General features: G+C 42.8%; 1 protein-coding gene and 1 long non-coding RNA gene across 3 annotated transcripts in view; one reads left to right on the plus strand and one right to left on the minus strand.

The window, feature by feature from the left end:
* PARVA (parvin alpha) overlaps positions 1–24,714 on the plus strand; it is a 147,230-nt gene that overhangs the window by 102,309 nt on the left and 20,207 nt on the right. For both annotated transcript variants that reach the window (XM_072969525.1, XM_015238596.3), the window contains 6 exons: positions 10,933–11,073; positions 16,054–16,169; positions 19,521–19,579; positions 21,833–21,852; positions 23,125–23,186; positions 23,885–23,953. In XM_072969525.1, the coding sequence (XP_072825626.1) occupies positions 10,933–11,073; positions 16,054–16,169; positions 19,521–19,579; positions 21,833–21,852; positions 23,125–23,186; positions 23,885–23,953 (467 nt within the window). The remainder of the gene's footprint in view (positions 1–10,932; positions 11,074–16,053; positions 16,170–19,520; positions 19,580–21,832; positions 21,853–23,124; positions 23,187–23,884; positions 23,954–24,714) is intronic.
* Positions 1–24,714, minus strand: part of LOC140698720 (uncharacterized) — a 148,851-nt gene that overhangs the window by 10,132 nt on the left and 114,005 nt on the right. The window lies entirely within an intron of this gene.

Here is a 24,714-nt window from a genome sequence, read left to right on the forward strand (position 1 = left end):
TGTGCTGAGAGCCTCCTGCAGCTGCAGGTGAATGCAGGTGGGCCAAGGGGCTCCGGGAAGGAGCGTCAGCATCGCACTGTAAGGGCTCCTCCTCCCAATACAGGCCATTTCTCTGTACCACTGGCGTCACTGCCTGGGAAAAATCAGATACTGGCCACTCTGACCTTCCTCTTTATGACACCAATTCCCCATCCTTTCACAGCCATTTCCACACCTCAGAACAAAAGCTTCCCACCCCCCAGAATGAAGAAGTTCCCCCTTACCCAATTCCAAAAGTTCATCTCATTTCTGATCCCAGGATCGGCCTCTCCTCAGGGTGATCGGTGGAGGCAGCATCCTCAGTCCCCCTGGGTATACTCGTACCCAGGGCACAAATAACACAGTCTCTGAGTGGTCCAAAGTTGGGACACATTTCCCAGTGTCTCAGTATGCGTCCGTGGTCCCCTTGCTACATTCACATCCCCAACACCCAGGCGATAGACGTGACTGAGTGAGAAAGGCAGGAGGCGAAGGGGTCTAGGGAAAAGCTTACACCAGATCATCTTTTCATTTGACCGTGGGCTGCTGCCTGTTTCTTATTGAGGTTTCCTGTCTTGGGACAGCTCTGCACGTTTCCTTATGGTATGTTTGATTCCCCTGATCCTTATCTTTGCACATGTGCATGTAACTAGGAACAGAAAAGGACTGTTTTGAGGGATGAAAAGTCATAAAGCTCTTCCTTCTAGTTTTTCAATAGCTTATGACTCAAACAGGGTATCTTCTCCAGGCATGAGACCAAGAAGGGTACCAGGGGCATTAAAGGTTTGACAGGAGGATGTTTTGTTTTGTGTTGGGTTATGTGTGTGTGTGTGTTTTTTTTTTCCTGGTAGATGCTAAAGAGTACATCTTACACTGACCTTAATCTACCTTAATCTAGTCAATCAATATTCATCAAGCAACAACTATTTGATTTGCCAAATACTACAGCTGAGTTTAGGGATGTAGAAGTCAGTACATCACAGTGCCACCTTCAGGTAACTCACAGCCTGGTATCATGAAGGGGTTGTTGAGTTAGAGTTTGGGGCTGTGGGCTGTCAAGTTAGAGTTTTGGAAAGGCATCATGAAAGAGGAGGCGTTTTGATTCGGGCCTTCTGGGAGGAGCAGAATTTCAACCAGATGAAGGAGAACAACACTCTAGTCAAAAACGTTGCCAGTAAAGCTCTGTTGATTTTGGTATGAGTGGAGGAAGAGGGTCGTAGAGACAGGAGAACATGGGTAGGTGATGGTCAGGATTGGTTGAATGGGGTCTGTAGCTAAGAAAGAAGCTGGGACCTAGCACCAGTCTCCAATAATAGAAACCAGGGCTTCTGGAGTATCAGATAGTAGCAGACTCTAGGACTGGAGCAGGGCATACAGAAGATGAGCCTGGAGTGTCTTGTGGTGCCAAAAAGAGGTGCCAAGGAAAAAAAAATACACCTGTGGGGCAGCATGTTGAACGTGTTCAGGACCATCTGAAAGAGCTCCCAGTGGCTAAAGGTGGAACAACTTGAGAAAAAAAAATAATACTGGATTATAACCCAAAGTCTAAAATAAATATACTTAAAATCCTTATTAATATCAATAAAAATAGCTGACTAAATGAGGGAAAAGGGACGATTCTTCCTCACAGAATAGTCCCAAATAAGTTACGAATTTACAACTCCTTCAAGGATGTAGAGGTTCACTCCCCACCCCTTGAGTAGACTAGATTTAGTGACTGGCTTCCAATAATTAGGGTATGGAGCTGGGGGTGGGGGGGCGCAAATAGCCTTACAGTGGAGGAACCTGGTATAGACACTAATTTGTCCAAATCAAAGTTAGCATCACCAGTGATAAGTCATGTTGATAGCATGTGACTTTGATAGGATGTGATGAAAAGGGCACTTCACTTCTGTGATCTTCCTCCCCAGAGTCCCCAGTCTAACTGTTAAAAAAAAAAATAGGAAAAACCCAGGACTCCTCGAAACTGTCAAGGTCATGAAAAACCAGGAATCTCTAAAAAATGATCATAGAACGGAGAAGACTAGGGGGATAGTGATGAGTAGGTACGACTAGAAAAAGGACATTAGGGAAAAATTAGTGAAACCCAAATAAACCATGGAGTTTAGTTACTAGTCATGTGCCACTGTCAGTTCATTAGTTTTGACAAATGCACCATAATAATTAATGTAAGATGTTATTAACAAGAGGTGAACCTGGATTTAGAGTATGTAGGAACCATCTGAAGTGCCATTTCAGCTTTCCTATAAATCTGAAAAACATTCTAAAATGAAAAATTTGTTTAAAGAAAGATGATGAGTTTGCATTATAAAGGATTAAGAATTTTAGACTTCATTCGGTGGGCAGGGGTAACTGCTGATGGCTTGTGAGCAAATTGACATGATCAGAAATGGAGCTTTAAGATGATGACCTAGGAGCACAGGAGGGTTGCTTAGAAGAAGTAGAGGAAACTCCAGCAAAACATCTCTTTGTGAAATAATGATTCCGTCGAACTAGAGGAGCAGCAGTATAGTCAGGGAAAAGCTTTATGAGAACTAGTGATGTAGGGAATGAGCAGCTAAAGTAGACGAGGCTGACTCTCAGGTGGATATTAGATGGGGATGGCTCCATGAATTCCAGGAGGAGCAGCAGCTTGAAGAGTTTGAGAGTAGTTGCCCCACACCCAAAGTAGTACCAGGCTGAAGTAGCAGCTATGCTAAAATTGAAAGAGAAATGAAGGGAAAGGTAGGAGATCTGAGTACCAATCTTGGTTCCGCCAAAATATTTCTCGGCAGTTCAGGTCACTCTTCTGTAAAACCAGGACAATGGCTTGTACAGCCTTACAGCTGAGCTGTCCAGTACAGTGCCCACTAGCCACATGTAGCTATTAAAAGTAACTGAAATTAAAAATTCATTTACTTAGTCACACCAGCTACATTTCAGGTGCTCCCTAGCCAAATGTGTCTGGTGGCTACCATATTGGATACTGTGGAAATGAGCATTTCCATCATAGCAGAAAGTTCTTTTGGACTTTAAAGCATTGCTCTAAAGCCTTTCTGCTGTAATAGTCATTGATTCTTGGCTAGTTGAAGATAATGTATAATGCTATTCTTATTCTGGATGAGGGGTTTTCTGGTCTCTGAAAAACTCAGAAGTTGGATAAAAATCTTTTTATTGTTCTTTTATTTATAAGTAGTAGAGACTCTCTCTCAAGTGTCTTACTAAGTAAAAAAAGTATGGTGCAGAATTGTGTGTATATGTACGTCGCTGTGTGTGCATTAAGAGACACATCTAATGCTTGAGTATGTAGAGAATGTCTCTGGTAAGTCACAGTAAACTATAGATTTTTTTCATGTTTATATATTAATTTTATGAAAAGTGATAGAGTATTCATGTAAGTTTTAGTAACGGAACTGAATCTATCAGTAGATATCAAATAATACTTCATACATTTCAACAGCTATCCCAAGTGAAATAGGAAGAAAAGGAAACTACCTAAATATGATAAAGACCATTTATACGAAATCTAACAGTGAACACATTAAATAGTGAGCTATCAAAGACATGGCATGAGGAATAAGTCAGAGATGATGGCTATCACCACCATTTTAAGTGTTTGGGATATTACTGATTAACATAATAAGGTAAGGAAATAGATTTTGGGTTTCAACATTATAGATAACTATATGTTCAGACAAATCCTCTTGGTGCTGCATATTTCAAAAACTGGATAAGCCTTTAAAAAAACATATTTTTGTATTGCATGGCTAAACTGGAAGGGAAGAAAATCTTTCTGATGCTGAAAACAACAAGGAAATGTAAATTCAGTAAGATGTGTTAATTTCTAATGACCTGTATAGCCAGAGGTTTAAGGGGTCACACTTACAGGGTCAAGACACAAAGTCTGGGTGGAGTCTGAAAGGAAGAGGAATTGGATCAGAGACCCCTGAGTAAATCCAGAGTCTCTGAAGAGTAACACTTTCAGTGGGTAAACTAGAAAATCTTGTCCCACAGAGAGAAACATTAAGGACAAATGTCTGTCTCAGCCTTAGGTATGAGTGGAGCAGAACAAAGAAAAAGTCTGTCCCTGACAGTTCCTTATCATTAAATGTCTGTACTCACACAGATTTTTAGGGCTAGGATTCACACTACTTATTTGGCTTTAAAAGCCCCAAGTTGAAAATGTAATTTAAAGTTGTTCCAAGTTACGTGGTCTCCCCAAGGTAGAAGCAAACATATGTCCTTTTACAGGAATGAACTTTAAACCCAGGCCACAAAAAATTCCCAGAGATAAAATTCCACGGCAAATGAGTTCAGAATCAGAAGTTACCCAATACATGAAAGGAAGCCACCATGAACAAGCATCAGCCAAAACAATAAACTGTAGATTCATCCCACAGATGCTATGGATATTAGCAACTAATCACTTACGGCATGTAAAATATATTTAATATGTCAAAGTAAAAGTTTTAAAAGACTATTGAAAGGATGATAAAAGAATAACTATCAAAGTTGGAAAGATGTGAAAGGGAACCAAATAGAATTTGTAGAAATGAAAAAAAAATGGAATAATGAAATTGGAAACCTCAGTGGATTAGACACAGCTGAAGAAGGAATTGATGAACTGCAACGTGGCATTGAAGAAATTACCCAGGATGCAGTATTAGGGAGACAGTGGAGTGGAAAACAAAAATTAGAAGACATAGAGGTTAAGAAAATCGAACATAAGACTAATTGGAATTCTAGCAGGAGAAAAGAAAGAGAATGGAGTATAGGCAATATTTAAAGACACAATGAGTTAGAATTTTCTAGAATTGATGAAAGATATACATTCTCAGATTCAGGAATCTCAGGGAATCCCAAACAGGATAAATACCCAGAAATCTATACCTACCCACTTATAATGAAACCTAAGAACACTGAAGATAAAAGATTAAAAGCAGAGAGAAAAAAAGAAATTACCTGTAAAAGAACAACAGACTGAAAGCTGTCTTTTGTCAGGAACAATAAAATCCTGAAGATATTGAAATAAAATTTTCAAAATTGCAGAAAAATATTAACTTACATGTTTATACCCAGAAAAAAAACTCCTGTGTTTTTACGATGGGAGAAAATTTAAGGCATTTTATGCAAACATGAACTGAGAGGATTAACTACCAATATACTCTCACTAACAGAAATTTCTAAAGGATGCACTCCATGAAGAAGGAAAATGAACACAAAAGAAAGACCTGAAATGCAACAAAAAATAAAGCTATCAGAATCCCAGACAACTATAGCACTTAAGTCAGGCAGAGTGGCTAGAGTCAGAGTGTGCTGAGGGCCTTGTATCATTTAGTATGTGGATAAAGAGACTAATTAACGTAAGACTTTATTAAGTTAAATACACGTGATAAATTTTCTAGGGAAGCCACTAAAATAATAAAAGAGTGTATAACCTCCCTACTAGTCATGAGGAGAAAATGAAATGAGAGAGAATAGAAGCCTTAGTCCCAGAGGCAGCAAGCATGGAAGAGGGGATGAAGAATCGGAAAAGCTGAGTAGTAGGAAGTTCAAAATATGTCAGTAGAAGTGAATCCAAGTATATTCATCAACCCAATCAATGTAAATTTACTTTATTCATTTAAAAGACAAAGACTGTCAGACGTGCTAACAAAAAATCTTGCCGTATGTTATTTACTAGAGACAGTCTGAATATATGAGGACACAGAAAAGTTGAAAGAAAAAGTGGAAATAATCATATTTACTAGACTACTACTAATTAAAAGAAAGCTAAGGTAACTATTTTAATATCAGATGAAATAGACTTTCAGGCAAAAAGCATCACTACAGCAAGTCTCTACATATTAATGAGGCTAAAAATACTAGGAAAATAATGCACTTGTGTGCATCAAATATCTCAAAATAAAAAATGACAACCAAAATTTCAAGAAGAATTTGACAAATCTGCCATCACAGTAGCTGAAGATATTTCTCTTAATAATACATTAAAGAAAAAGTTCATGAGGATAAAGATCTGGACAATATTACTAACTAGCAACACCCCAAAGCTGGAATATTCTCATCCTTTTCTACTGTGCATGGAACACTTACAAAATTTGACTATGTCCGGGAAGTCTCAGGGAGTTATTATACAGACCAAATCCTATGACCATGATGTAATAAAAAAAAAAAAACTTTTAACTATCCCTCTCCATATATTTGGAAAACATCATAGCTCAGGAATTGCTCATACTAGAAGGAATAGTCTATGGATTATAATTCTTTGAAGGGTGGTTACATTAATACAGTATAATACACATGGCAACTATGTTTGTTTAGAATGTCTCAGTTCTTCTACCATTCAGGATAATTGAGTTTATTCTGCCCTGTCTTGATATTTCAGAACTTTCTGAATACTGTTTCATTGTTTTCTATAAATAATTGCTAAAAAAGCATATTTGGATGCTAACTTGAAAAACAACTGAAAGTTTCACAAAATAATCCTACCTGAGAAAATTTTCTAAATAGCATCCTATTTCAAAATCATGCATACTACTTTACAACAAGTTAAACTGATGATGAACAATTTGCAGAACTGTAAATACGTGGGAGAAACAATTTCCTGGAAAAATAAAAAAAATTTTAGCAATAGAAAATGTTCATGGAACTAGCTGAAATTAGCCTAATAAAAAAGAAGAAAACTAGGAGACTTTAAAAATAAATTGTCTTTAAATTCTTAGCAACACTGAATTAAATTACTATTTAAATGTATTGAATATTTGAATGTATCTCCTAAATTTTGAGGATTGAATATTTTTAAAATGTGAAGGGTAGAAACAACAGAAGAGGATCTCAAATCTTCTATATTAAAATGTCATAAAATTGAAGTAAGTAATATAAGCTTACAAAATAGAGATAACCGTGTTTTATATTGTTTACATATAGAATTCTAAAAACTCAAATAATAATAGAACCAATAAGGGGATTTGGTAAGATGACTGTATTCAAGAAGAAAATTTGAAAGGCAACAGCTTTTCTTTTTACCAGTAATAATCAGCTGGTGATACATACATATACACACACAGGATGCTTACTGCAGCTTTATTACAAATAGGAAAAAAGTGGAATACAATTTGACTACGTATCTACAGGGGAATGGTTGAATAAGTTATAAGTCCTGTAATGTATTATGTGGTTTTTAAAAGATTGAGTTGCATTGATTTATATTGACATAGAAAGATAATCATGATGTATGTTTGCGTGAGACATATATGGAGACTAAAAAAGTCAATGGAAAAGATCAGTGAAACCAAGAGCTGGTTCTTGGAGAAAATGAAATTGACAAACCTTTAGCTAGACTTATTAAGGAAAAGAGAGAGAACTCAAATAAAATCAGAAACGAAAGAGATGATAAAACTGATGCCACAGAAACACAATCACAAGAGACTATTATGACTAATTATACACCAAAAAGCTAGACAACCTAAATAAATAAATAAATAAACTCCTAAAACTCACAGCCTACCAAGACTGAATCATGATGAAACAGAAATTTTAAACAGACTTGTTACTAGTAGAGAGACTAAATCAGTCATCAACAACTCTCCGAACAAACAAAAGCCCAGGACCAGATGGCTTCACTAATGAATTCTACCAAACATTAAAAACAAAAAATCCTTCTCAAACTCTTTGAAAAAAAAAAAAAGAGAGTACACTTCCAAACTCATTTTTACAAGACCAGAATTATCCTGATACCAGAACCAGACAAGGACACCTAAGAAAAGAAAATTATAGGCCAATGTCCTTGGTGAACACAGATGGAAAAATACTTAACAAAATATTAGCAAACTGAGTTCTACAATACATTAAAAGAATCATACACCATGGTCAAGTGAGGTGTATTTATGGATGCAAGGATGGTTCAACACCCACAAATCAATGTGATACACCACAGTTTTAAAGTGAAGAATAAAAATCATAAGATCTTCTTAATAGATGTAGAAAAAGCATTTGACAAAATTCAGTATCCATTTATGATTAAAAAAAAAACTCTCAAAATGGGTATGGAGGGAACTTACCTGAACATAATAAAGGCCATATACGACAAGTTCACAGCTAACATCATACTCAATAGTGAAAAGCTTAAAGCTTTTCCTCTAAAATCAGGAATAAGACAAGGATGCCCACCCTAGACACTTTTATTCGAAATAGTATTAGAAGTCCAAGCCAGAGCAATTAGGCAAGAGAAAGAAATAAAAGGCATTCAACTCAGAAAGAAGTAAAACTGTCACTATTTGCAAGTGATGTGATGTTATATACAGAAAACCCTAAAGACTCCACCAACAAACTGTTAGAACTAATAAACTAATTCAGTGAAGTTGCAGGGTATAAAATCAGTATACAAAAAAATCTATTTTTACTCTATACACTAATAATGAACTATCAGAAAGAAATTAAGAAAACAAATACCTTATGATCTCACCTATATGTTGAATCTAAACAAAACAAAACAAAAAATGACCTGATAGAGAACAGATTGGTGGTTGCCAGAGGATGGGGAAGGGGAAATGGATAAAATGGGTGAAGTTTGTCCAGAAGTACAAAAAAAAAAAGGTGTATCCATATATATTGAGACATAGATATATGCTTAAATGGGAAAAAAAAGCAGAAAATTTATACACTGTAATCTTATTTTTATTAACAGAGAGAATGAGAGAGACTCTATTGTGTGTATTATGAACGTGAAGAGATACACCTAAAACTGTTAATAAGGGCTACTTTGAGATAGTCTCTCTACTCAAATCCATATAGGTTCCAATGTCAACGCATAAAAGTATCCAACAACAAAAATTAAAAGCAAGAAGATAAACCCAAAGCTTAATAACTAAAGTAGAAAAAGCGAAGAATTACATTTTCTAAAATATTAAGTAATGCAAATAAATAAAGCAAAACCATAAAAAACTCTTCTCCTGAATAAGAAATGCCAGATGCTAAAAAAAAGATTTTTTTAAATTTTAGGAAGAATGAATTGTAATTTCAGTATTATAAACTACTTTAAAATATTGGTGGAAAGAGAAAAACAGTGAATGTTCCAGTACATAATGTGTAAAATCCAATCTTTAAAAAACAAGAACAGAATGGACGACAGAGCAAGAAAAAGTTACTAACTTGGAAAAGACTCAGAGACCTACACTGTTCACTGTAAGTAGTTCAATGCCAGAGGAGGTTACAAATATGAAAATTCAGAGGCAACGATGTAATACAACAGGGCTAGCAAAAAAGTGGTTCTCGTGCTGCTGCTTCTCCCCGCCCCACCTACCCCGTCCACTCCCAAGACAGTCGTCACTAATGCATCCCAGCAGCCTTCCTCTGAGCCAAGATAAATCTTCAGATGTTTCCTTAACCAAGTACCTTGGGCAGCCTCTGCCAGTGGCCAGTGTACCTTTACCAAATGCTGGTAGTTGCAGTATAGGATGAAAATAACTTGTTACTTCTTCATTAGGAGAGGATCCAAGGTAAAAATTCATAGCTTGAAAACAGAAAAGGCACACGGTTTCTTTAGAAGGTTGAACATTCAAGAGAAAGACTCTTAAATATATGCTTATTAAATCCCTGAACTTTAGAAATAATGATGGTCTCAAGTAACTAAAGAAAAGAGAGAAATAACATTTCAGGCCATCACAAATAAGAATAGTTTGAGATCATCCTATCAAGGTGCTGAAAACAATTCTTAAATCCACAGAACCTGCAGAAATTTTCCAGTGGGCAACCTCATCTTCAAAGAATTACCCAAAGGACATTTGACTTGGATAGGCTACAACTACTGAAAAATAAAATAAATAATAAGCTTGTAGGGAAACCACTGATGAATGGAGAAGTTCAGTTCGTTTGTATGGCAGCCCTTAAAAATGAGAAAAGACGTTTTAAACATGTTTCAAATGTCAGTTCTATCAGTCCTCGAATGGCTGTGGAGAGTGGATTAGGTGAATCCAATAACAGAAAACGTATTTCCCATTAGGGAATCCGAAGTTGTTCTTCAAGATAAAAATATAAATTTAGACTAATAAAATGATTAGATTGTTTTTTGCCTTTAAGTATTAAAGGGTAATGTCATTGCATACAAGGACCATTGATTTTAAAGCACATCAGTATAAATACCACTGGGAGAGAGAGAAAGCACTTCAATTAAACTATTGCCCAGTGCTTGCTTCTTGCTTAGAATGTTCATATCCTACTTTTTGAAATTGTTCTTGTAGGCTTATTGAGACATGGAAGTGACCCTACTATGAAGAGCTATGACCAAGTTCACGCTCGTGGAAGCAGTGACAACTCTTACAATACCTTCCACCTGGCTGTCAGCAGTTGTAGGGTGCCATCAATTTTAAGACAGCATGATTTCAGGGATGTTACAATGTGAAAAGATGTGTGCCTTAGAACTGATGAATTGGATACCAGATTAGTTACCTTGCAGGTGGGTTTAAAAGGAAGGAACATGCTTAAGACAGAGAAATACGACTCACCAGGACACATATTGTACTGCAGGAGTGTTCACAACCCTTTGAATAAGGACTTGACCACTGCTCAGGGGAAGCATGGAAGCCTTCCAGTCAGGGCACAGAAATGTCCTTGGAGAAGAAGGCAGAAGTGACAAGAAGAGGGAAAAAAAACCCCAAATGAGGAGGAAGAGCCTAAATAGGACAAGCTGCATTAAATGCCCCCCTTCTGTGGTCCTGGGATCTTACAATTTGGGGATTCAGTACACAGTCACAAGGTTTTCACAATACATCCTGGTGCCACCAGTGCCGCCATCAGACAGTGGGGAGAGCGGTGTCCATCACATACAAGGTGCTCCGTATGTGTCTGGCGAGCGAGGGAGTGACTGTGTGCATGCATGAGTTAGGGGCTGTCCGTGGCAAAGATCACAGCTGTTCTCTTTTCCCTTGTCACCCCCAGAGAAACTTGAGAGTGAGAAGCTGAACGTGGCTGAGGTCACCCAGTCAGAGATTGCTCAGAAGCAAAAGCTGCAGACTGTCCTGGAGAAGATCAATGAAACCCTGAAGCTTCCTCCCAGGAGCATCAAGTGGAATGTAGACTGTGAGTTTTGCAAGAGAAAGCAGGGCCCTTAATGACACCTGCGGCCCCTGCCGTGGGGTTCCCCCAGGCCAGGCAGCCGCATCGTGAGCTGGGCGGCCCGGGTGGGTGCAAACCCATTTATCTCTGAGCGACGTATGCCTTTCCTTAGAAAGAAAGCTTATCATCCCCACTGCTGGGGGACAATAGCACAATGTCCGAGTCTAGTGTTCCTTTTTTGTAAAAGGCTTTCTGTAGAAAACTCACGTGAGATTGGAAGGGGAAGGAAGCTCCTATCCATTGAGCTACTTCTGAGTCTCAGCACAACCTTCCGGGAAAGCTCTTGTCTCCAGATTGCAGAGGCTCTCGGAAGCAGAGATCCCTAGTTCGTGCAGCTGAGAAGCGGGGAGCAAGGGCTTGGCTCTGTTCCAGCACCCAAGCCCTTCCTCCCACCCCCTTACTGTCCAGAGGGAGCAAAGGTGCAGCTGAGAGCTTAGGCACTGGAACAGGATTGGAAAATTCAGATTTTCACACTAGCATAGCCCAAGGATCTCAGAAAGTATAGACTATTCATTCTTTTGCTGCCTCAAGGGTCTGGCTGTCTAATGTGGGCTTAAATGAGTCCCTGTCAGAGTCAACATGAATTCAGTAGAATTTGGGGAATCCGGTAGCAACAACATATTTCCCATAGGAAACCCAAAGTTGTTATTTGTAATAGATAAAAATACGAATTTAGGTGAGTAAAATGACTTAGATTGTGGTTTTTTGCCTTTAAGTATTAAGCGGTTAAGTACTAGAATTTACTGCATCTGATGTATGCAACTTAAAATGGACATCTCTTCCTTCCTACCCCTGCAAAAAAAAAAAAAATTCCTTTTAAACTTCAGAAAGAAAAGGGAATCTTCACCTCTCCAAGTTAGAGACCCAGCAACTGCCAGTGGCAGTCTCTTCAGTGGTTCCTAACACCCAACAAGGGAGGCGAGACGCCAAGTACCTCCTTCAGCATAATTATGCCTTTGCTTGCCCAGCGTGATAAGCTGCCTCGCACAGCTTCCCAGCCTTTGCTGGGAACAGGGCATCCTCTGCTGAGCAGAGGAGATACCTGAGGGCAGGACGAGGGGAGGCCACGACCCTTGGCCTTAGATGCTGTCCCGTGTCCCAGGGATGTTAATAGTATTCAGCAGGAGAGGGCAAAGTGGGGCTGATCACTAGATTGGGAAATGTATCTGCATTTTAGAAATCCATAATCGTCATAAGCATTCAAGTCCTCTAATGAAGACCCCTGCTTGGTTTTGTTTTATCCTATTTCCCACTCCTTTGAATATGAACCACCTCTATGTACCCCTCCAAAACAGAACAAAACACCTTTTCACTTATCATGGAATGCACTTTGGGAAAGACTGAAATAGAAGATGGGAATTTTTTTTGCCTTTTTTTTTTGTTGTTAGGCTTTTTTTTTTTTAGAGCAGTTTCAGGTTTACAGCAGAATCAAGCAGAAAATACAGAGTTCCCACATAGCCTTCCCCACCCACACGTATATACTCCCCTACCCTCAACATACCTCATCAGTGTGACATATTTGGTACAATCGATGAACCAACATGGACACATTGAATTTTTAAAGCCATATCAAAACCATTGTCTTCAGTGGCTTTGAATGATTTGTTTTGGGTTCACATTCACTTTCATTTCTTGTAGGGAAATGTGTATGAGTGAAATAATCATTCATCTGACCACTCTTATCTGGCTCTTCATTTTTTGCCATCACTGTCCACATCAATGCATATGTTTCATACTTTCACTTGATGAAGGCACACAAACTCATTTTGTTATTCTCTCTTAATGTTACATCGCGCACATCTTCTGTATTTGCATGTGGCCCTGGTAGTTACAATTTTTGATAGCTGCTCTGTTTCCTGGGGTAGATATCCCATAGTTACCTTAAACCGTGTGTTGACATTAATCCTTTTTTAGGGTGTTTTCCAGCTTATTGCTAATATCAGATAGTGTCAAGTTGAATGTTAAGTTGTGTCTCTTTTTGGCTTCTCTTGAATTATTCTCATCAGATATATTTCCAGAACTGAGAGGACTTATCCTAGGTCAGAGGGAATAATTATCTCAGTGGCTTGCCCCTGCAGTGCCTCGGGACTTCGAGCAGCAGTGGTTCCTATCAGGAGGAATGTGGCAGGCATGACCCGACCCCTCCTCCCTCACTTATCTTCCCTGGCTGTTTCTGAGGACGTTGTGGAAACTTTCCACTCAGGAGAAGGGTGGTAGGGACAGCTGCTGAGTTCCCAAGGCCCTTGATCCTGGGCCTTAGGGAGTTCTTCCTTTTCTCTTTTTTTTAATTCACAACAGTAATTTCCATTATTGAAAATTTAGAAAATACTAATAAATTCAAAGAGATTTAAATAACATCTAACGTATTTATGGTACTTACTGTATGCCTTATACTAATGTAAACCCTTCACATATTTTGATCCTTGTAATCCTCACTCAACCATCTGTGGTAAGAACTCTCTGTCCCCATTTTACAGATGGGACAGTCAAGGCATAAAGAGGTTAAGAAACAATGAATGTAAGCTTCCTGAGGGCAAGGATTTTTGTCTCTTTCCTACTGTGTCTCTAAAACCTGGAAGCATGACTGGCACTTACTAATCACAGTGCTTTTTGCTAGAGGAGTGTCACTGACCAAGGTCACACGGGAGGTGAAGGGAGGAGCCAGGCATGAGACACAGAGTCCAGCCGCAGAGCCTGTGTACCCAGCCTGCATGTGCTCCCCTTCTTGAGCTGCCCGTCAGATATAGGCACTGCCTTGTAGTGTGTTCCTTCAAGCTGTGTGTGTGTGTGTGTTTTAAGAAATAAGTATGCCAGTAAGCAAAATGTGGTACATACTTTATACATAAAACATTTTCTATTCTTATGAAGATGAGATAACCTGAATATATTGTTTAGAAGAGGTATATCTTTACAGATCATCAACTATCCTTCCATATGTCACTTTTAATATTATGACAGTATGGATGGATCATAATTTACTTAACTAATGATAGATTTTTAAGGTTGTTTTCCATTTGTTCACTGACATCAATACAGCGTGATGAGTCTCTGCTCAATGACATAATTACTACTTCTTTAGGATAAAGACCTCGCAGTGGTAGTTTAGGGCCAAAGAATTTTAAGGTCCTAACGCATATTGTCAAACTGCCTCCCCTCAAAACTACACCAGGTTTTGTTTCCACCACAGTTTGTGTTTGGAGGACTATTTCTGTCTCGGCAGCTCCTTTGAAATGGTTGCCAGCCCTAGAGCGTCACTGTTGGCACAGCGGCCGCGGTGGCCAGTTTCTACCGCGGAGTCTTGGGTCTCGGCCCTGCTCTCACTCTGCACGTTTCCCTCCCGACTTGAGTGGCCCTGTCTTCTGCCCGGCCTCAGGGAGAAAAGTCCTGGGAGATGTGCAGAGAGACGGCAATGATGAGAGTGCCCAGATATGCAGAGGTTGTTAGAGGTTTTGTTAATTGAAAAGATAACATGTCTTTATTCTAAAGAAACGTTTGAAATAGGGCAGGGAAAAAACTACTCTAGCATAACAGTTTTCCTTATTTTTTTGTATTCCTTTCCAAGTCTCAGTCTCAAGTACATGCTTGTGTGTGTGTGTGCGCGTATGTGTAGTTATATAAATGTATATGTATTTTTATATACCTATATATAAATATATGTGTATTTATATGTATGTAAATCCATAAATGTATATGGTTACATTATTTCCATTGTTTCTCTTTAACATTGCGTTATTAATATTTATAGCTGCATTGTCTTAACAGTGATTTTCAGTGCATGCAAACTATTCCACTATGTGGCTGTACCATAATTTACTGAAGCAGTGACTATTAAACCATGCTTGGCCTAACCTGGAGATTTGCAAGGAAAAACCCAGGCATCGTTGCGGGGAAGAGAAGCAGCTGTGAGCGGGCTGCAGGCAGGACTCAGGGACCAGAACGGCTGTACTTTTCTCATCAGTTTTGCCTAATGGCTTTTAGAACAAAGGGTTTTTCTCCTTAGTAACAAAAAAATATTTGAAAACCACTGGTCTAAACCATCCTCTTGCTGTTGGATATAAGTGTTTCCCAGATTTTTTAAAGATAACAATATAATATACAATAATTAATATCTGTACACATAGCATGTATGTGTGTATGAGAGAGAGAGAGAGAGAGAAACTGTATAGAGATGTCCAGTCAGAACTCAGGCTCCAGTCTGCCTGACACCGTGCACTCCGTTCCATCAGTCTTCTTCCGACTACTGAGAAAACTACAGCCCAGTAGTTGCCCAGCCTTCTCCAAAACAGATGACTTAACATCCAGCGCATAGCTCAGTAGCTACAAAAGCCAGCTGGGTCGTGAGCATCCCCTCCCAGATGTTCCTCAAAGATCATTGTCTATGCTGTGTATGGCACTCAAAAGAGCAACAGAGCCCTTTAGATGTCTCTCATGCCTTCCTCCAGGGGTCTTAAAGCCCTGAAAAAAGGAAGGGATCCAGTGTTCCTGACTCATATCCATTGACTGAGAGCTTGCATTGTGTAGAGCCTTGGGACAAGGGCAGTGGTGATAACCTCAAGAGTCCATAGTCAGATGGGAAGGGAGAGGGGGTGCAAAGCAGGTGTGCTCATGGCTGTTGGAATAAACAAGAACATGGGGGTGGTGGAGGGCTGATCTGGGCTCAGAATTCAGCAGTTGCCAGGGGTCCCGGTGGAAACCTTGGATTAGAGCGGAGAGGCACTACCTTGCAATCCAGCAACAACATGGTCTACGAAGGAGATCCATGGGTGACACTGGCCAAGAACTGAGGGGCTCAGGGTGAGGCCTGGGATGACCAAGGGTGTCCCCAGACCCATGGAGGGGCTGGAAGGGGCATCGGGTATGGTACTGCTACATTAGAATATCTGCTTCTATCTCCATAGAACTTAGAAGAAGATTCTCTAACTTTGCAATCATCCATTATTTCAGCTGTTCATGCCAAGAGCCTGGTAGCCATCTTGCATCTGCTGGTTGCTCTCTCCCAGTATTTCCGGGCACCAATCCGACTCCCGGACCACGTTTCCATCCAAGTGGTTGTGGTCCAGGTAAGTTGGAAACTACCACAAACATCTTGTGCCCTTAAAGGTGTGGGAGCTAAGGCACGCTGGGGAGCTTGCTAGAAAGGCAGCTGAATGAGTACTGAGCGTGTCTGGGTGTGCTCTCTGCTGGGAGGCATGTGCGTGGGCTTTCTGATGACGTGGGCTTATCCCTGGCGTGTGTGCGAAGGGTGGGAGAGCGGTGCTTGCTTATGGGACAGCCTTGTGTGGGGTGTGTGCCTGGGCTTCTCGTGCTTTTGTCAGGAGGCGGCCTGTGTGTGTATATTCGAGGGCGTGTGTAGTGGGAATCAGGAGGAAAGATGTGTCTGTGTGTGTCCCATAAGCTGTGTAGAATCACCGTTTTCTGGTTAAACAAACAATGCCCAGGTATTGATAAGGGGCAGCTATCTGTGCATGTGGGGGCTTGTGTACATGAGTGTTTGAGAGAGACCCCAACTGGCTGTGCCCATATGGAGGGCAATGCCGCTTTTCACCTACCCGGAGAGGCACAGTCGAGATCTCAAGTCGCCTTTTCCAGATTACTGGATGGAATTTCCATTCACACTGTCTCATTCTGCTCCTAACCCCATTAGACACTCAAATTCAATTTTATTTTCCAACTTCGTGCCTGTTGAGCAAAAGGGCATCATTTTGTTGGCTTGTTTCTGTTCTTTCCCAAATAAACATGCTGCGAGGCGGAATGTCCCTTGTAGCAGCCCCCCGGTTACCCAGCGTTATCCAGGGTTCTTCTGGCAGCGATGCCGGCCCTCGGTGAGGAGGAGCCCGGAGGGTGGGGGGCTTTGCCTGGGCAGCCAGGCCAGTTTCCAGGACAAAAGGTCTTTGGGCTGAGTTCTCAGGGATCAGAAGTTAATGCGAGGGGAGGAAGACATCGGGGTGCTGCTCAGTTGTGCCCTAATGAAGTATTGCTTCCAGTGCCTTCTGGTTACTGAACTTGCTGAACATCAAGGGAGTATAATAGGACTATGACACCTTGGCCCTGCCTGCTAGGAGGAGCAGCAGAGAGGGCTGTCAGAAGCCCCTTGTCACTGCAGACGCGTGTGGTTCAGACACTAAGTGCAGCCAACCGGAAGGGACTAATTGGCCTCATTTATTGGGCTCTCAACTGTGTCAAGCGCAGTGCTGAGCATTTTATAGATATGTGGCCAGCCCAGTGCATCCTGCTACAAGCATCTTCTTAGTGAATCCAAGCCACCTCTATTGTGTTATTTGTATCAATCAATACAAGTGTGGATCCATTTAGTTATATATTTTTAAACTCTGATTCAGGACTTGCTGCAGGGGCGAGGAGCGGGGGAGACAGTGGTCACTGGGAGCCACGTCTCATGCCTTATTTTGAGCTCAGTTATGGGCCATCGGAAGGCTGCTGCTGGTTTAATTTCTCCTGGAGGCAGTTTTGTTAGCATGAGGGACAAAGGAGGACATGTTACAGAAAATGGCATCAATGCATGTCAGGTTTTATGGGGTATTTTGCCTTATCAAGTTAAACAGGCACAGAAGCAGGACGCAGAATTGGCCATAAGACACTGACTGAACTGCAGGGAGAGCTCTTTAGGGAACAAACAATGGATGGAAGTGAACCAGGATGCTGTGTGAGGGGTCATTTAACCCAGATTTCTTTTCCATTCTGCATAAAAGCATTTAATTCTGTGTGTAGTCAAAGATGAAGTTTCATGTCTGTGAATGGCCTCACAAAACAAGGACACAGATTCCATTAGCCCATGTGAAAAGTTTACGTATGTTGGAGCTGAATTTGGAGAAAGTCCTGGTTTATCCTCACTGGATCCCTTTTAAATGGTATTTTTATTTTTTCTCTTCCTTTTTTGCTTTGAGAGTCCATTCTTCTTAATCGAATCCAGATACACTCTTGGCCCTGATCCAGCTCTACCTTTCCTTCTGTCAAAGTACTTTGCAAGGACGCTCGTTTCTGTGGCTGTTAGGAATATGAAAAAAAAGTTCTGGAAGTTTGGGCAGGAGGGTCAAGAAAGCAGGTTTCAGCTGAAACACGAATGCTGGGAGGTTCCTTTTTGACATCTGAACCTTTGTGGAAGATGAATTTGCTCTGACAGCCTCTTGCCACGCCCAGACCATCCTCCAAGTGTCTGGTAACTGGTTGTGTAGGGACCTGATCAAATGCATCTCCTTCCTCCTCCTCATCAGAAGGTCGTCCTGACCCCAGCACTCCTTCCTCAGCTCCCACACCCACACAGTGAGGTTTCAACTCCAAAGCAGAGCTCAATTGACTAACAGCAGCCACCGTCCCTCCAAATGGCCTGCTGAACACACCTGTGCTCTCCTGACTCTGCTTTTTTCTCAGGCCATTCCTCCCACTGGAATGAGCTCTCCTCCGTGTCCAGCCAAATCCTAGGTGTCCTTTCAGTTCCAACTCCAGAACCTGGAGGGTCTCCCTGACCGCCCCCTCCTCCAAGCTGGAAGCGCCTGTTCCCTTCCTGCACTCAGCACTTCCTGTCTGCAACGGGCGACGACCGTGTAATTGACTATCCACGACATATTTGAGAGTGAAGGGCGGTCCAAGTTTAATAACCGAGCTGGGACATGAGGCATAACCCAGGAGGACTCTTTGGGGAAAACTGTTCTCGCATACCTGTTCATCTACCTCATTTTACTCTAAGTTCCTCAAGGTCAGAGAGTGTGTCATATGTCCCATGATGTTTGCTCTAAGTGCAGACCGGGGGCTTGTATATAGAAGGCACTGATCAATTAGAGAAGAAAGAGGATGAATTGATGGGAGGGGGTGGACGGATGATGGATGCGTGGGTGGATGTGTGGGTGGACCTCCAGGGTGCTTACCCTTTTCTCAAAGAGTAAGCTGGCTACCCAAGGACTGTACTACTTACTTAAAAGCTCCCCTATTTAAACATTGAAAAAACACTCTCCCTCTGTTTAAACTATCCAAGTTGGCCTCAGTTCCTCCACCCCAGCCCCACAGTTAAATGTGTTTCTCCGCTTCCCTCTGTGGCCCCAGCTGGAGGGCAGACACACCCTGGCCTTCATTTCCATTTGGTTTACTGCGGATTTCTCCAGGAGGCAAAGAGTTTGCTTCCAGCAGAAATGTCTTCCAATAAAGAAAGAAAAGATTCACCATCCAAGAAACAGCCAACTTGTTTGGAATAAACAGTAATTGCACTTAAGTACAAGTGGTACAGTCCAGTCCCAGGAAATCAGGGCCCTCGTTTCACTCCTAGCAGTCTGTCCTCTCTAGGTTCATTTCTTAAACGCCGGCGACTTTCTCAACATCAGGACTGCTGATCAGTTTTTTGTACTTTTCTAAAGCATATTTTTCTCTCCTCCTCCCAACCCTCTCCCCACCCCCGTTTTCAGAAACGAGAAGGAATCCTCCAGTCTCGGCAAATCCAAGAGGAAATAACTGGTAACACAGAGTATGTCAACACCATTGTTGCCAGCGATTCTGTAATGGAACACAGATGTTTCTCCAAAATTCATCCATTTGCTGATATTTAGTTTTCATTTATTGGGATTGCAAGAGGGATTAGACTTCAGCCAATGATTATAGTTTAGCCTTTTCCGTGCATTCAAAACATGCTTCTCAATGCTCAAGGTACAAACTTGGGTGGGGAAGTGGGGAGAGGGAATTAGCAGCGATTGAAAAATTCTAATTTTGTGGCACTCCAGGAAAAGTGTGCCCAAAAAAGCCAACCAGCATGAAATCGTCATGCCATAAACAGGGGGTTGAATTTAAATTGTTAACCTTCAAAAGGACGTTTTTCTTCCTTTGCTGAATCTGATTTATGTGGTCACATGCCATGGCCTAGAAAGCCCCTCTCTACCTTAGGGTGGTGGATTGTTTGTTTTCCATTTACATTAAGAAATTGGAATATCAGAACGTGTAAGAGGTTTGTTATGGGAAAGGGGAGTCTTGTTCTGACACAGAAAGAGCAGGACGGTGTGCGTGGGTCTGAGATCCCTGGGCAGGCCTGAGCCCTGGCCGCCCGCAGAGTGGGGCAAAATTCATTTTTAGCATCTCCTGCTCCCTGACCTTTCCTCTATATTCCCCTGAACAAGAAGAGCAAAGTGGAAAGCGAAGGGACCTCTAAGCCAGCCTGGCTTGAGTTTAAATCCAAGTTCCGCCGCTTACTTGAAGATTGAGAGTGAGTCTCCTCTCCTCTCTGACCTCGGTTTATTCATCTTTGAAGTGGGAGCATTTTCCTCACTCAGTCACTAGGAAAAGTGCTCCTTCCCCAGCCGAGGCTGGTGGGATCCAGGTGCTGCCTGTCTGGACCACGCTGTGCATGTGCCTTAAAACAGCTCTGGGTCAGGCAGAGGTGTGGATACCCAGGTGATGGCCCGGCAGAGACCCCTGCACGTCACTCCAGGGGCCAGTCTTGGCAGCCAGGGGACAGCTGATCTACAAGGGCCTCGATTCTGTGAGGAGTTCGGGAGAGAAGTGCCCAGGCTCAGGCCTGTTGGGAGGAGAGTTCCCCTCCGTTCTGCCCCACACCTCGCCACCTCTATGCTGGGCTGATCTGTGCCTGCTGTTTCCCCTTCTGGAAAAGAGGAAGATGTACTGAGAGGAGTGGGACCTGTGAGAAACCCCCAAATCAGGGAACACAAAGTTACAGTTTGCAGAGCAATCTCTGCTGCCTGTAATGCTTTCTGTGGCCTCTCCCGGCCACCCTGCCCCACAGACAGAAACACGGAGGCAGGCTCCTAATAACAACACCACAATGTAGCTTTTGACTCCATTGATGTTCATAATAAACACAGGAAGCAATGATTAGACCTGAAACCTCACAGCCCAAAGGTGGAGGAGACTACCCTTGGTCTACTCAACTTGAACTCCAAGTTCAGCATTCTTCCCAGTACACTACTGACAAATCATAGCTTAACAGGTGATAGATGTACAGCTGGAATAAACCAACATAATAAGAACCAACATGTATTGAGAAAAAGTGTATTGGGCATTTAGTAGATACTGGGAATTATGCTAAAATCTCTTTACATATTAAATCATTTAATGCTTGCAACTCCCTATTGAGGCATTTACCATTATTATCCTCATTTTAAAGATAAGAGACCTGGAGCCCAGAGAGGCTTAGTAGATTGCTCAAGGTCACACAGCAAGCAAGTAAGCAATCTTAATCTGTGGAATTGAAACCAAAGTGGTCTGTCCCTAATGCTTGTGCTCTCAGTACTTTGCTGCTTCACTGCTATGAGTGTGGTTCCAGCTCCTGCCTTCTTTGAGAAAACCTATTCTGGGCCAATGGCAGGAGCAGTTTGGTGGGCACCACAGGGTGGACAGGAGAGAGCCTAACCTGACCTCCCCAAGCAGATGCCCTCCACAGCCTGGGCAGGGAAATGCCACACTGGGGTGGTACCTGAGCTCTGCTTCTAAAATGCTTAGGGATCTTGGTCTCTGATCCCTCAATACTCTTTCTCAACTGTAAACAATAATGTGAGTTTACTTAAGGCAAGAAATAGTCCTTTAAGCATCACTTATACCAGGGTTTGTGCAAACACCAGTGTATCTGTATAGCAGGTGATAATGTGGTAAAGACCACCAGTAGCAGGAGATTTAGTGCAGAATAAAATGCCAAGGAGGGAAGGTTTGGGGGCTCTGCAACCAAGGGGGATGAGAGAAGACTCACACTGTTTTCTTTCTCCTTTTCCTGTAGGGCTCTTTCCGGAAGGCATGGTGAGTTGCATAAGGTTGTGCTCTGGTGCTGGTGGCTGCCATGGGGTCCAGTTAATCCTGTAGCAGCTGGGAAGAACAGGCACTCAGCTTGCTTTCTGCATGTGTGTCTGCACCAGCCTGGGGACAGGGCTGGCTGGTAGGGAGGGTCAGTGTACCAGTGGGAAGAGGAGAAGTGACCACAGCTGGCAGTTTTCTTACAAGTAACCAGACCACCGACATTTCTGGGCTTCTGGATGGGTCTTGGGCATCTGCAGAGAAGTCTTGCTCTAAGCAGACCATGGAAGTAAAGGAAGAGGTGTATTTATGTGCTCAGGACTGTCCCCTCTCCCCACTCTGTCCAGCCCTCCTAAAGCTGCCTCTTTCCTCTTCACACCTCCTGCCTCTCCTGTTCCCCAGAACTTTGCTTATAAAGTCTGTGAATGTCCAGATCACAGCCCCCCGTCCTGGCCATTTCAGATTTACCCATCGGTGCGAGAGTAGGAGAGGCAGCCCCAGCACCACAAGCCCTCATTCCCAGCCACAGGGCCCTCCACTAGTTCACCTCTCAAATCAGAGGAGCGGGGGAGCTGTGCAGGGAAAATCCCTGCAGGGGGCATGGCTTTGCTGTTTTCTCTAATCCTGTATTTACTGTGGATAATATTTTGAAATATTCTGATCACACAAATAACTCAGATCAGTAGATACTTCTGAGTTTACAGAGCACATCCATTCTTGTCTTCCATCCTCAGAACCCACCTGGGGGAGGTTCATGTCTCAGTGGGCGTTTTATAGGAGAGGAAAGTGAGGCTGAAAGGGCTGAAGTGACTGGATCACTCAGGAGGGGGAGCTCCCCTTCCGTCTGGGGGCTCCCTGGCTCCCAATCCGCTTATCTGCTCTCTACCAGGAGGCCTGTCTTGGGCATCATGGTTTTGAAAATTAGGGGGTAAATTGACTGGATATCTGGATGACATTCTACTTTGAAAAAGCTTCAGGAACACTTTGGAACCTTGACTAAACCACGATATCAAGGAATACAAACAGTGAAGAGAAATGATCAATTCTTGCTGGAGCCCCTGAACCCCAGCCCAGAAGAGGGCTGACACAGAGGGGAGAGAGAGAGAGACACACCCCCCCCCAAGAATCAACCCCAGCCCCAGTTTCCCAAGCTCCCAGCACAATCTCATACCCCACAGCATCCCCTTCTGGAGCTGACCACTGGCCTGTGAAAGCTCATGGCTGGGACCTGCAGTGGCATCACCTCTAGGCTCGACTTCACCTTTTCCTCTTTTTCAGAACGTGACGCCTTTGACACCTTGTTTGACCATGCACCAGACAAGCTCAACGTGGTGAAAAAGGTGGGAAGCAGGTGCTTGGGAAGGGGGGACGGGGGAGGGAGGGGAGGGAGATGTTGCAACCATTAGGAAAACCCACCCCTGCCGCTAGCAAGCCTCCCGAAACTGGTGTCCTCCTCAGATCTTTGCAGCTACGGGGCTTTCCTGCGGAATGTCCGTTTTTTCCTGTCTTGTTCTCACTGGATACCTCATTTAGTCTCTTTCTTCTCCAGTATCTCTTGGGGGTTCTGAGGCTATGAGTCCCCCGTCTTCCCACCCACACTGAACCCCCAGCCATCCCTGCTCCTCACGTAGACCTCTGTCTCCCTGGGCACAGGCACCTGGACCTAGGAGGGACTGGAAGGAGGACCAATGGGGTCACTTCTTCTCTGGCCCCCTGCCCCTGGGCTGGGACATTCCACCTGTCATTCCGCCCTCTCAGCACTCCCTGCACCTTGTACAGTCCTGAGTATGGCCAGCTAAGTCACACGATGCATGGACCGCACCTTCTACGGGCCATCCTTTCCTGTCAACTCGAGGAGCTTTGCAGGAAAAGCCTCAAAGGCTGCTCAGCCTCGCTCAGCCTGGCCCAGTGATCCCAGGCCCTGCGCTCTTGGCTGGCCTCATCCCATGTGCTCACGGGGGAGTCACAGAGGCAGCCCCCTCGGTCCGGCACTGGCCAGAGTCCCCATCTCACTGCCTGGCTTGTGCTTTTCTTCTAGACGCTCATCACTTTTGTGAACAAGCACCTGAATAAACTGAACCTGGAAGTCACGGAACTGGAAACCCAGGTGGGTGACAGCGCAGGGTGCAGGGTACGGCCCCCCTCGCCAGCCACCGTTGCCAGTGCCCCAGCCCACACGGCCAGGAGGGCTTTCCACCCTGACCCTGGAGCTTTTACGGGGAGTACAGGAATCTTTTCTACTCCGAGGGATGCATGGCATGACACTTCTCTGAATTTCTTCCAATTTTTTACTTTGAAAAGCTGCAAGAATATTATCATGGATCCCCACCCACACCAGTTAACTTTTGGCCACCTTTGGGGTTTTTCTCTACCCCTAAATACTGTATCATACATCCTCTTAAGAACAAGTACATTCTCTTAGATAATCACAACTCAGTAATCAAACCCAGGCAGTTTTAACATCAGTACAATATGTTACTCTGTTGAGGTTGAGCCATGTGAGCTTGCTGGTATCTGACTGCTCTTGACAATGTCACATGGTTCAAAGAAACACAGCTGCCCTCGGATTCTCACCTGCTGCGTTCAGTTGTCATGTCTCTTTAGTCTCTTTCTAATAGAGAGCAGGTCCTCAGCCTCTCTGCCTAACATGGGCATTGTTGAAGAGCGTGGGCCCTATATTGGTACACTGTTTTTCTCCCTCATGATGGGCACTAGGAACAATACCACCTTGGCAATGCTGTGTTCTTCTCAGGCACTTCTGTCCATCAGTCCCATTTCTGGTGCTGGTAACTTTGATCGTTTGACTAAACTGGTGTCCACCCCATTCCCCTACTATAAGGCTCTCCCCCTTCGTAATGAATGACGCAT

The sequence above is a fragment of the Vicugna pacos genome, chromosome 10 (genome assembly GCF_048564905.1).
Source record: "Vicugna pacos chromosome 10, VicPac4, whole genome shotgun sequence".
NCBI lineage: Eukaryota > Metazoa > Chordata > Mammalia > Artiodactyla > Camelidae > Vicugna > Vicugna pacos.